Source organism: Phodopus roborovskii, unplaced genomic scaffold, assembly GCF_943737965.1.
Source record: "Phodopus roborovskii unplaced genomic scaffold, PHOROB, whole genome shotgun sequence".
Taxonomy (NCBI): Eukaryota; Metazoa; Chordata; class Mammalia; order Rodentia; family Cricetidae; genus Phodopus; species Phodopus roborovskii.
The window spans coordinates 45,357-59,377 of NW_026126144.1; the positions used below are offsets into that span (position 1 = coordinate 45,357).

The 14,021-nt window shown below is 35.1% G+C and overlaps 1 protein-coding gene across 2 annotated transcripts in view; it reads left to right on the forward strand.

Moving 5' to 3' along the window:
- Nucleotides 1-282: 282 nt before the first annotated feature.
- Nucleotides 283-14,021, forward strand: part of Bclaf3 (BCLAF1 and THRAP3 family member 3) — a 40,695-nt gene continuing 26,956 nt past the window's right edge. For both annotated transcript variants that reach the window (XM_051179543.1, XM_051179542.1), the window contains exons 1-7: nucleotides 283-359; nucleotides 3,416-3,985; nucleotides 4,951-5,592; nucleotides 6,919-7,094; nucleotides 8,804-8,918; nucleotides 9,885-9,948; nucleotides 11,191-11,306. In XM_051179543.1, coding sequence (XP_051035500.1) covers nucleotides 319-359; nucleotides 3,416-3,985; nucleotides 4,951-5,592; nucleotides 6,919-7,094; nucleotides 8,804-8,918; nucleotides 9,885-9,948; nucleotides 11,191-11,306 — 1,724 coding nt within the window. In that variant the 5' untranslated portion in view covers nucleotides 283-318. The remainder of the gene's footprint in view (nucleotides 360-3,415; nucleotides 3,986-4,950; nucleotides 5,593-6,918; nucleotides 7,095-8,803; nucleotides 8,919-9,884; nucleotides 9,949-11,190; nucleotides 11,307-14,021) is intronic.

Here is a 14,021-nt window from a genome sequence, read left to right on the forward strand (position 1 = left end):
ACTAAGACAGATTTAATAGACTTGATTCAGACCTTGTGTTGTACAAAGTCTACAATAGTTTCAGTGTGTAGTCCTTTATAGAAAACACTTGCTGATCCGTGATTGAATTAATTTTATCTTGACAGTATTTTAGTAAGGCGGATGCTCTTATCCCTATTTTGCAGATCAGGAAATGGACACATGGAAGAAATAATCAGTGTTCTTTTTGCTTTCACCAGTGCATACTGCCGACTTTAAAAAAAAAGCTTTCTAATATATTAACTTTTTTGTATTTCTTTGCAGTGTAAAAAGTGGATCAGGTGGCTCACGTGCTAAAGGATGGCACGGTCAAGATCCAGATCCCCCAGGTGGAAACAAAGGTGAGGAGTTCCATGGTTTACAGTTAGATTTGGAAATTACCATTTCTATTCAGGCTTCCATTTTAATAAGCTCACTGGATCTGGCTGTTTACAATAGGCAATTGATAAGTATTTGTAGATTCAGCGAGCTGTTGAATTTGTTTAATTGGGGCTGGCAGCTAGAACTAATTTATAATGAAAAGGAATGCAGTGACCACAACCAGAATGAGAAATGAATTTTAGAGGGGTACATTTTTTTAGGCTAAGAAGGTTTTATAACTCTTCAGTGTATATATAGTTTAAATTTTCAAAATATGTTTCAAGAAATTTAGTCAGAAAACAAAAAACAAAACAAAACAAAAAAAAAAAAAAAAACAACTTTCCTATCTTGGCAGAATAGTGATTTTTCAATAGTATTGTACATCACTTAACAGTCAAGTTTTGGGACTACAAAACTGTCTTCCGTGGCCTCAGTAAGCATACAGATTGGCTGGGGAGAGTAATAGAATAGGCAATTCTGATACAGTGGGGAAAGTGCTATGTTTCTGACTTGGGTAAAGCAATCTGCATTTGCAGGGACAGAATAATTCTGCTTAGCAGCCAGCAAGTCAGACTGCCATAAATGACCATTATTACATACATTAAAGATGAACCATGATTTTTATGTTAATATAACTTGGCTATTGTGCTTGTTCCAATAATACAGTGAATCATCAGTCATTTAGTTTTCATTTTATAACTGTCACAAAATCATGTTGTATTTGGGAGAAGTTTCAAACAGGAAAGAGCATGTAAAGACAGAAATTATAGCATGGAAGATAGCACAGAGTACATTTTATTTATTCTTCTTTTAGTGAGGCTCTGGTAATGGGCACAAAGACTCTGCCAAGCTTAGTGCCTGATTTTCTAATTCCTTCACCAGGGTTTTTTGTTAAGACCTATAAAGGGTTTGACATTTTGGTCCTTTCTAAGCCTACATACTAGTTTCCAACAAGGCACTCCCATATCAGAGACTTTCTCTCTAACTTCAAAGATACCCTGAAGCTCAGCACTTTAGAGTGGCTGGCTAGGTAGATGATGCAAAACAATCACAGGTTCTGGGCTTATGACATAACTGAGGAACTTGAGTCACTTATACTAAATATTATCTTATTATCATGAGCAGCAAACAAATAAACTACTTTCCCTGAGGGAGACCTTATCTCTATTTCCAAGGCTATTTCCTGGGGAGACCAAGTTGTCAGTGTCTACTCATAAGGCATGTAAAACTCTAGAGACTGGACAATTGTCTTCTAACAGACTCTTTGGGTCTCTTAGAACTAGAAAAGTTAGCCATTATAACAACTTTTTCTAGAGCAAGTGAATATTATACAGTAAGACATAAAATATGATGTCAGAGTAGATTTAAATGTGAATTAAATCTTCCTGTCTGGAAGATGTCTGCCTTTGACTACCAGGTTCTCTCCTTAGCAGTGAAAATGTATGAAATCTCCCAAGAATTCCTCAGAGGCTCTAGTTGCTTCTTCTCCTATGATGAGGTATAGCCATCAGGAGTTTCTGCTTCTGTTAAGTAGTATTTGCCAGTGTGTCTAGCTTTGACTCTGGAAGAAAGTATTGCCAAATTGATTGTAAATGTCCTAGTGGTACTGAAGAAGATAGGTGTACTTCCTTTCTTGTGTAAAGACAGGTTTTTCATCGAAAAGATACTCATTTGTGATTGCCCCAATTATTTAGAAGCTTCTTAGAGCTGGTAAATAAATTGCCTGGGCACACCTTTCTCACTGATTTGGAGACATTAAGCTCTAAATGAGAAATTGTACAGGTCACGTAAGGGAACGGTTTTCAGATGCAAAGGTAAGCTTTATCGTTTCCTTTCTTTCCTTGTTTTTTTATTTTTTATTATTATTTTTTTTTGGCTTGATTGTTTTTGAGACAGGGTCTGATTGACTGACATAGTACTTAGTATATAGGCTACGCTGGCTTTAAACTCAGAGATCTGTCTTCCTGTGTGAGACACCATTTACCTTCCTTATCATTAAGGCTGAGTAACCTACAGTGTTTTCCATGAATACGGGAGTCTTCTCAGTGGGAATACAAGTCTACAGGCTGGCAGTGTCAAGGTAATAGAAAAGATAGATAAAGAGAAACTAGCACCATAACATGGAGAGTATTACAACATACTTTGACTAGAGTTATAAGGTATTTGAATAACACATCTTTTAGTTAATATGATTTGCAAAGAAAATTAGTTTATGCTACAAGTATTTATGGGGAGATAGGCATAGAAGTCCACTTTAGTATTTCCAGCTTACTGAAGGTAGAGGCAGCAAGATTGCTTTAAGTGTAAGGTCAGCTTTGTCAGCAGAGACAGTACTAGTTAGGCCAGCTTGGGTTATAGAATGGATTTTTTTTTCTTAAACAAACAAAATAAAAAAAAGAAAGAAAAGAAAAAGAAACATAATATGTGGAGGAAAAGTAGAGATTGATGTCTTATGTCTCTCTTCTCTTTCCTTCCCATGCTGCCTGATAAGCTTCTTACTTTGGTACAGCCTTGAGTGAAAGAACAGTCAGTTGGAAAAACTGGAAACATTTCTGTGTGTGAGTTTGGATTGTAGCATCATTGTCTTAAAATGCAATTTTAGAGGTCATGCTTAGTTTTCTTAACACTCTTTGAAATATTTGTTCTTACTTTGCTCATTCTTGTTTCTCACTTGGCTGTTGAACCTGATGTAAGCATTTCCTGATTAGCCTTTTGGGGTTGCTACATCTCCTGTTAGAACCTTGCTATCAGTAGTATCTCAAAAAAGATTGTGTTATATACCTGGTCTATTCCCCCTCCAATATGACAGGTATGTTTAACCCAGTTGGGTATATTCATTGAATACATGAGAGTGTGGTTGTCAGGTAGAACAAAACAGTTATTAGACCTCCTCACTCAAATTTATAAATTCCTAGATTTACCTTGAGTGGGTTAGTATTGGAATTCTAGAAAATGTCAATGTTTTAGGTAGGTCACACTAAAACAAACAGATAAATGTCTCAACTTGAACTAAACTTCTCTATGCTTGTTTATATAGGTCATTATCACCACAGTCTAGAAATTTTGAATACTATGAGGAAAGACATTTCCATGAGCATTATGACCCTGAATATAGAAATGATCCAAAAAGATCCTTTACTTGGAGAATGGATGATGAGAAACATGGACAGAGTAAACCAAGGATTCCCCCTCGTGTGAATCCATATTATCGGTCTTACGAAAATAGATCACCTTCCCCTAATGTAAAGTCTGTAGAAAAGTTTGACACATACAAGCCTCACCAAGAATATTTCCCTGGAAGAGGGGATGATGACAGAAGATCTCAGTATATGCCCACATACTCAGAAAGTGCAACAACCTACACAGAGCACGAAAGGGATTGTTATCCCCCCAAAATGCAAGGAAGGTATATTCCTGATGAGCACAGAGGTAGAGGAAGCGGGAGAGGAGGGAAACCACCTGAGATGTCACTGGAAGATTCCTTTAGATTTGAAGAGACATGGCATGAAGATGAATCAAGACACCAGAGGGTACAAGAAGAAAGCTACCCTCAGTCACCCAGAAGAGGCTCAGAAGACTTTGATGCCAGGAACCTTTTTCAGATGAGGTACAGGATATCACTAAGCTTGGGGAGTCTTGAATAAGGCCTCAAGTAAACAGTGTTTTATGTTGACTATGATCACATTTTTGTCTCAAAAGTAAGAATATTTCTTTTGGGGGGGGGTGCTGGAGAGATTGCTCAGAGGTTAGGTCCTGATTTCAATTCCCAGTAACCACATGGTGGCTTGCAGCCATCTATAATGAGATATGATGCCCACTTCTGGTATGCAGGCAAACATGTAGATAGAACACTATACATAATAAAGAAAATAAATCTTTAAAAATATATTTCTTTTTTAGGTAGTTTGTATTGATAGCTAGAATGAGTTCCCCCCCCCCTTGGCGTTTCGAGACAGTTTGTCTGTGTAGCCCTGGCAGTCTTAGAATTCTCTGAAGACCAGGCTAGTCTTGAGATATGTCTTTACTGCCAAGGTTCTGGAATTAAAGTTAAGTGCCATCATGTTTAATCAAAAATTATTTTCTTCGTTTTTTGCTTTTTTTGTTTTTGAGACAGGGTTTCTTTGTGTAGCTTTGGAGCCTGTCCTGGAACTAGCTCTTGTAGACCAGTCTTGTCTCAAACTCACAAAGATCCGCCTGCTTCTGCCTCCCAAGTGCTGTGATTAAAGGCATGTGCCACCACCACTAGGAGAGAGAATGCTTTTAAAAGCAGGGTGGTGATGGTGCATATCTTTAATCCCAGCACTTAGGAGGCAGAGGCAGTTAGAGCTCAGTTAGTCTAAGCCAGCCTGGTCTACAAGTGAGTTCGAGGACAGCCAGGACTGTTACACAGAGAAAACCTTGTCTCAAAACAAACAAAAGATGTTACCTTGTAACTTTATGGGTTGGCATGAGGTCCTGTGAGTTATCTTGCCATTGCTTGCTGCATTTTAAGACCAGACTGCTCAATATTCTACACATTGAAATTTTTACTTTTTGTGCATTGCAAATGTTAACTTCTCTATGTCAACACAGGTATCCTGAGGATTATGATTTCAGAAAGTATGATTACACATCAAAAAGACCTACAGATGCCACAAGATATGAAAATAGAGAAGCAGCCAGAATCCAAAAGTGGAAGCCTGAGCATTCTTTTGTACCTTTCCAAGAGAAAAATGAAGAGTGGAGCTTTGGATCACAAAGCCACAGATACACTGAGAGAGAATACCCAGAGACAAGTTCAGCAACCAAAGTATCTTACGACTACCGTCACAAACATCATAATCTCTCAGACAGCGAGCAGGACTTTCCTGATGGGAGGTTTCAGAAGTACTTGAAGGAAGAAGAAAGAAAATATAGTTCTCTAAAAGTTCCTGGAAATAGAGAGTCAGATTGTTTCAGTGCTGCAAGAGGAAGAGAGAATGAGAATGAGCAGGCCAATGGGCTCTTTCAACTCCACAAGAATGACTGTGTTTCCTATGCCAATGCAAATATAAAGGAAGCCAATTTGGGGCCTTGTAACGACAAATGGAAGAAAAAACTAAATAAAGATTGCAGAAAAGAGAGTGCCTCTTCTAGTAAACAACATGGTGTAAGCCCAAAACCTGAAGAGAAACGCTATTCATTTGTCAAGAAGAAATCACTTACTGTTAAAGTAGACAAGATAGACACATTTAGGTATTAACTTTTTTATTATTTATTAATAGTTTTTTTCCCACCTTAATTTGCAGTTTCCAAGATGGGATTTGTACTGTAGGTTTGAGTAAATTAAGGGTTCAGGAGGTTACCAAGATTTTTCCTCCAAGGTCCTATAATGAAGACAAATTCTGAAGTTAACAATAGGTTGTGATTTTGTGTTTTCTGGTTTCCATATAATTCTTGGGTTTAGGACATTTCAAGGACTTGTTTCTCTTTATGAAGTTAGGCATTTTTATACTGCCAAGTTTCTTTTAAACTCAGGGATAGGTTGACTATTCTTTTTGTTTGCTTGTTTGTTTTTTTTTTTAAGACAAGGTCTCACTGTGTAACCCTTTCTGTCCCAGAACACTCTTTGTAGACCAGGCTGACCTCAAACTCAAGCGATCAGTTCTCCTCTGCCTCCAAATTGGTGGGATTAAAGGTGTTTGTCAAGCTGTGCCTTATTGTTTTTGATATTCATAAAAATTTTTAGCAGGACAGGATCTTATTAGGTCCTTATTTTATAAAGGATAAAAGTTAGGTTTTGAAAGATGAAATAAATAGAGCTTAAATCCTTACGTCTTTTTTGGGATCCCAGGAGACAGATTACTTGATGTGATTCCTACTGTGGTTTCAATATGACAGAATTTAACTGACTAGATTGTTCTCTAAGATAGAGGGAATGAGGCTATAAATATTGTGCTTGTGTGTGTGTGTATTCATGATATGTGAATCCTGACACAAATGTGCCATGGCAGGTATGGACATGGCAGGTATGGACATGGCAAGTAGTGGACAATTTTGGGGAGTTGTTTCTTTCCTTCCTTCCACCCTCAGTTCTAGGGGCCAAACTCAGGTCGGTCATCAGGCTTACATGGCAGGTTCTTTTACCTCCTGAGCCATTTTGATGCCCCTCAGTTAATTTTTTAATAGATTTAGTTTCAAAACACTATTCTAAGCTTATTACTTATACTGAGAGATTTTTATAAAGTCAGGTTTTTAGGTTTCATAACAGCTTTTAAAGTATGGAAAGTATGGTAGTGGTCAAAGTGGCTGATTACAATGTTTTGGCAATATTGAAATAGAAAAAGTTAATTAACTAGGTGGCTTTAATGCCATGTGTTTGAAGGAAAAATTCACTTGGAATTTCATCTATAATTATCCTCACAAATACTTGTGGCTTATTAGTTTTATAGCATGTAATTTTGTGCCTAAATTATTACAGAATAAATAAATATATTTTTAGTGGTTTGCTATCTTAATTTTAACAAATTCTATTCTTAGCTAAAAGCCTCCAGTTTAATTAAACATCTCAAATTATTTCAGGTCTACTTCTAGATATTCTGCAGAGAGACAGGTATCACATGATTTGGTTGCAGTTGGCAGAAAAAATGACAATTTTCATCCAGTATTTCAACATCTTGACTCACCTCAGAATCCTGAAAACAAACCCACTGAAGAATTTGCTCAGGAAATCATAACAATAATCCATGAAGTTAAAGGTTGGTATAGCTTACCCAAACATTATGTATAGCATAAAAGTGTACCAACTTTTATTAAGGTACAAATACCTCTGATGTTGTTTAACTGTAATTAATGTTCCATTTTAAGTAGGTCATAAGTTAGGATATCTGCTGGAAAGGGTACCAGACACTCATTCAAGCCTAGTTGTTCTTTTTATGTATTTTCAATAACATTGTGTTTCAAATGCTAGTGAATTACAAATTAGTTTGAAAAAGATCAGCCTGCTCCAAATAGCAGGCATATTGAGAGCCTTTCAAAAGAGGAAGAAGCAACAGAAACAGGTATAAATCCCAGATAATCCAGAAGTTAGGTTAGATTATGATATTATCAACCTTCCCCCAGGGCCTTCTTAGAACTTTGTACAATAAGCTTGTTGCTGTGATCAGTGGAAGATTTTGTTCTCTGTGACATCCAAGAGTTCATTAAGGTTTTAAAGATTTGCATTAAAGTTTTGCTTTTGATAAATTTTCACTAATTGGAAAAGAAGTGATATAGAAACAATTTTCCTTAGTAGTGCTACATAAATTATAGATAAGCTAAACAGATTTTCAAAAATGTCAAAATTTTATTTGCTTTAATCTACCTTCATGAAACTTTTTTTTTTTACAAATAATAATTGGGGCTGAAGAGTCAGCTCAACAGTTAAGAGTACTGGCTACTCTTGAAGAGGCCTTGGGTTCCCAGCACTCACATGGCTGTTTATAGATTTCCCTAACTTCAGTTCTAGTCCTCTTTTACACTGTTTGGCCATAGGTCACATAGGCATACATACATATAGGCAAATTATTCAATGCATATAAATAATGCCTTTCAAAGAAAACCATTATTTTATCTGCTATCCCTTAAGTGAAGGTATGTATTGTTTTGAACCAAGAAGTTTGGGGCTAAGTGTTTAGCTCAGTATTAAAGCGGTTTTCTGATACTGTTCAAGGCCCTGAGTTTGAGCCCCTCAAACTTGAGAAAATAGGAATAAAAAATAAAGTATACAGTTTGTTGGGAACAGTTTACCTTCCAGCTCTTATCCTTTTTACCTAAAGAAAATACACTTTTCAGAAAGTATGGTAGTGTTTTACAAAAAAAAAAAAAAAAAAAACAGAGTGTTTCAGAACAGGACTAGTGAATTAGGAGAGATTACTTGCATAGCATTGTACTATTAAGAGCTTGCAATATAGGAAATTTTAGAATGTCTTTATGAACTAAAGTTAATATAAAAGTGAAGTGGTATTGGAAGGTACTCTATGGTTTTTATTTTATTTTCATTCTGGTTTTTAAACAGAACATTCAGCATTTATTCAAAGATTAGTTTGATTGAATTTTTGGTTGATGTAATTTTCATTGTTGTTGAACTGTATAGAGTATCTTTCTTACATTCTGGATAGAGTGTGATCTTACCATTGAGAAGAATGATTCTCACTTTGACGGTGTTATTGTTCTGGACAAGAAAGCAAATGTACCAGATAGGAATAAAATCCTTCAGTTCATAAGTCAAGTTTTTAAAAACTCTTGTTTGGGTTTAGAAAAGCATGTGAGTGTTACAAGTTAGTATGCAAATGAAGTTTGGGTCCTGTTTCTTTTCAAAGGAAAACAATTTTGATTATTTTAATAACCCATTCTTGATCTTGAGCTTTATATAATATATTTAATGGCAATTTCACACTGACATGGGACTCTTTGTTTCCTTTTCCAGCAAGTTGTTTTGCAGCACCTGATGTTACTTTACATGAGCGTTTCTCAAGAATACAAAATAGACATGATCCAGATTGCTATCAAATGGCATTGAGTTCAGATCCAGAATTTCACAGGTAATGATTAATTACTCTCTTTCCATTTACCTCATGAGAATAAACCTCAGAATAGATTGGGGAAGGTCCAGTTTTCAAAGCTTACTTTCCTGGGCTTTTCGTAGACTTAAGGGCATCACGTTGTACATTAAAAAAAAAAAAAAAGACTAAGCAGTTACTGGACATTGATGAGGTAGGTTTCGTTAATGTTAGTTGCCTACTGAAGTTAATGCTAGAAGATGTTAAGAAATCAGGTTACTTTAAGTGTCCCAAATGATTGTTTTGAGGTCTGAGAATGATGCTTTCTGCTAGCACTTGTCTGAGCATATCATGTACCCTGTTTGGAGTGCTAAGTTGAATTGATTTTATAATGTTGTGTATCACCAAAATACAGTTTGAGGTCATAGTTACTAGTGATTAGAGAATGATCAAAACTTCCCTGTAATGTGGTCCATAGGCTATATATTGCCTAGTAGTTTGCCATATGGGTGAAAACCTAACGGAACATGGTTGTGTATGACTTTATTTCCAACATTTGAGAGACAGAGGCAAGCAGGTATCTGAGTTTAAGGTAGTGAGTTTCTGGACAGCCAGGGTATATTAGAAAGACCCAGCAGCTGGAGAGATGGCTTTGAGGTTAAGAGCACTGTCTGCTCTTCCTGAGGTCATGAGTTCATTTCCCAGCAACCATATGGTGGCTCACAACCATCTGTGAGATCTGGCACCCTCCTCTGACAAGTAGAGAGAACACTATACATAATAGAAATATATCATTAAGAAAGAAAAAGGTAGAAATTCTCTGTCTTTAAAATAAAAATGAAGTGAATAATAAATAAATAAATGAAAACCTACCTGTCAGCAGGTTTCTTCTGCTTTCTCCAAGACCTACTGGTTTTATTCTAAATTCTATTTGATAGTAAAACAATCAAGGTGTCATGCATTAGATAATTAACATAATTGTTTAATTATATGCCTTTATTATTTTAGGAGAATAGACATGTCTTTGGCTGATCTTCAGAATAAACAGACTATGGTATATGAACCAGACAATGTAAGTGAATACAATTATTACTGATATAGTAGTGGGAAAAGGGTTTGTGATTGGGGTCCAGAAAGGAGTTAAAGGTGTATGAGTAAATCTAGAAATCTAAAATTGAAAAAGTTCTCCAACTGGCTGATTACAGTCCAGGATGGAGATGATATTGAAAAAAGATAAAATTATTCTTTGAGATTACTAAGGATAACAACTTTGGAAAGTTGATTTAAAAATTGTATTTAATTCTCATCCCCAGACTCCTCAGTTTAAAACTTATAGAAAATATGATTGATAGCTGTTTTTCCACATCTGGCACATGATATTTGGTGCTGCTTTCTGTTTGCTGTAGAATTTAAGAACGATTTTATGGAATATAAACTAGTAAAATAATGAAAATAATACTATATTTCTTTATTATCATGTATGTGGCTGCTACCTAATAACCTCCTTCAGACCCTTCCTTACTTTATTGATTAGAAAGACTGTCATGACTAGCCAGGTTGGAAGACAAATCTTTAAAAGCGTGTCAAATTCTAAATTAATTGTTAATTATTCCTTTGAGAATGTTTCTGTAGTGAAGAGATTTTAAGCTATTTTTGATAGACTGTAGTTTTTTACTTACAAAGTTTTTATTAATATAGATAGTTTAGTTTATTGAATGATTCTTTGAGAAAATTTCTTATTATCTTTGTAGCCCACTTACAGGAAATTTGAAGACTAAAATTCCTTAATTCTTGTTGTATAACATGGCACATTTTAATAGTCTACCAAATGCAATTCAGTATGCTTTTTTCATAATCCATCATATCTCTTTTATATAAAAGTAATACATTCCCCTCATAGCCTTTTACAATTGGGGTTTTTAAGTTTCAAATATTTTCAGTAAATGTTTTTCCATATATCATCTATTAATTTTAATGGCTACACGGTTTTGTTTATTTCCATAACTTGCTACATCATTGTATTCTTCCCTTTTAATTATTTTTACATTTAAGTTGTTTCATTTTTGTTATTAAACATTTTTAAAGAAGAAACTTTTTCTTTGGGATAGAATCACAGAGTAGAATTCCTGGGTCAATATTAAGAACTTCTCTGACTAATGTCAGTTGTGTCTCAAAATATTTGTATCAACTTATACTACCATTAACAGGATGAGTTTAAAATAATTAAGGACTTTAAAATAATGTTCTTGTTAGAAATGGTCTTTGTGCAACTAACAGTAATGTAAATGGTTTGTCTTTTGTCAAAATTCCTCAGACTATGGTCAGAGTAATAGATCCAAATGATCTACGACATGACATTGAAAGGAGGAGAAAAGAGAGGTTACAGAATGAAGATGAGAACATTTTTCATATGGCTAGTCCTACAGAGAGGTAATCAGTAAATGAAAAATATCCTACTATCAGGGAGGTTTTGGTTTCAGCATTTTTTTTTTATTTTTGTGTGATTAATTTTAGTCTAGGGATTTGAGTCTTCACATCACTTTGTTTATTTCAGTTACTCATTGATTATCACATGAAGTTTGATTTAAACAACAAAAACAATGGAGTGGGTGAATATTTGAGGTCTTTCTAATTCTAGAGAAGAAGAGTATAATAGCTGGAGGAGTATTAGCAGGATCCAGGACCAGCAACTTTATAGACTGTTGAGCTCAAGCAGATTGAAACTTAAATATGTTTGGATCCTTAGATTATGACTTAGTTTGAATGACTACAAAAATTTGAGGTCAGTACAGTTCTTTTAGTGAACTCTTCTTGGGTCTATGAAGTAGGCAGGTATGGTAGAATGGAGGAAGAAGCGAGAAATGGTGGCATACACCTTTAATACTAGCACTCCAGAGGCAGAGTCGATCTATAATGAGATCCTGTCTCAAAAACAAAATAAGACGAGAAAGAAAAGAAACAGCAGAAGGAGACCTCAATTTGAATCTCATTGACTCTGCCCATTTACAAACTGTCAACAAAATTTGTGAATCTTTAAGAATCTCTCTATACTATAATAAGATCAGCTTACTATGCAGGGGCAGCTATATTGTTAAGTCACTGGCATCTTAGAAGTTATGCCATGTACAGCAAAGAGATCATTATCATATCACATTTTTTTTATTCAACCTCCCACCTCTTTGCAAGGGTCTTTAGTCATCTAAATTGGCCCTAGCCTACCTCTAGTTCTGAGAACTACTGGAACCTATGGCAACTATGTTACCCCCATATGATTATGTGGCATAATTGAATGAGACGATTTCTAGCTTGGGCAAGAGTCCTTAATCAAAGGAATATGAATAGGAAGAGATAGTGCTAATTGTTTTTCCATAATTCTTAGTATCAACTCAAAACATTTAAGTATTTGACTAGATTTTTTTAAATAAACTCCAAACCTAACTAGCCTTAATGAAAATACATGAAGCTTATTTTAACTGGACTTGATTTTGATATTAAGTTTGGGACTGATTAAAAGATAGTGAAACTATGTGTTTTGGCATGTAAAACAATTGGAATATGTAAAAATCTTGTCCTTTGCTGGGCATAAGTCACCAATTTCCTAATATGATATGCTTAACACATGGTACTACCATGTTTCTAGTGACAAACTACTGTGCTTTTCTTGGCTGAGAAAGTACAAACACAATGTACCAAGAAATAGGATTTATTAAACATTTACGATGATAACTACATCATAAATGCTCCAGGGCATATCTTTACCCTTTGAGATGATTAGAGCTTGAATGCTGGCATTCTACTTGGGTTTAATGACCAGCTCTAAGAATCCTAGCTATGGTAATGACTTGGGGTAGGTTACCTAGCCTGTTTCCTCATCTGTGAAATAGGAATGCTTGTCTAAAATGGTGATCAGGATTAAGTAAAATGTAGCTGGTTAGCATTAAGCTTGTTAATGTTAGCTTTGAGGACAGTGTTGTAGCATGAAACAAGAATTTGAAAAAATTTCAGTATTCTGTGCCATAAAATTCACTGTTTGTAAGTAAGCGATTGAGTTTTTTTTATTATATTCACAGAGTTGTATAAGAACCACTTAGCTCAAAAATATTTTGTCACTCCAGAAGAAAACAGTGTACTCAACTACGGAACAACTCCCTCACCCATTTTTTTCTTTTTCCTTTCTCTGGCAACCACTGTTATACATTGTATGGATTGCCTATTCTCAGCATTTCATATAAATGCAGTAATATGATGTTTGGCTTTTCGTGACTTCTTACTTTATGTAGCATGTATTAAAAATTTGTCCATGCTATAGCACAAAGATTTCTTTTATAGCTAAATTATACTCCATTGTATGGATGTGTCATATGTTGTTTATCCATTTATCAGTTGATGGATTTTGATTTGTTTCCACTTTTTGGTTATTGTGAATAAATAGTGTTGTGAACATTTTGTGTGCAAGTTTTTGTGGTCATGTCTTCATTTTTATTAAGTATATACCGACATATAGAATTGAGTTAGGTGGTATTATCAAACTGCTTTCCAAAATGACTGCATCATTTTACATTCTACCAACAATGTGTGAGAAGTTGAAGTTGTTCGTGTCTTTATCAACACCTGTGGGATTCTTTTTTTCTTTTTCTTTTTAAAATGATACCAAATCTGGGGAGATTGCTCAATGGTCAAGGTGCCTGCTACCAAACCTGACAGCTTGAGTTCCATTTCTGGAACATATGTGGAAGAAGAGAGCTGAATCCAACATGTAGTTGTCTGACCTGCATGTGTGCATCATAGTAGGGACATGCACAGACATACAAGTGAATGTACACACCTATACAAACATACCCTAAATAAACATGATATTTAAAATTTTTAAATGATGTAGAATTGTTCATCGTTGACTCAGTTCAATTTCCTTATTAAAGTAAAATTTACCCTTTTATTTAGAAATGAATTTTGCCAAATGAAGTTGCCAAAGTTTGGACTCAGTTTTACTTAAGTAAATTTCAATGTGTAGTTTCTAGAGAAATTCAGATAAAGCATGTCATAAATCAGAGTTAATGATTTCCTCCTATGGGATTTCCATTAATGTATGTTATATGAAGGCTCTTTGTGTTTGTTCAACACTATATTCCATTGCCTTGAGCTCAG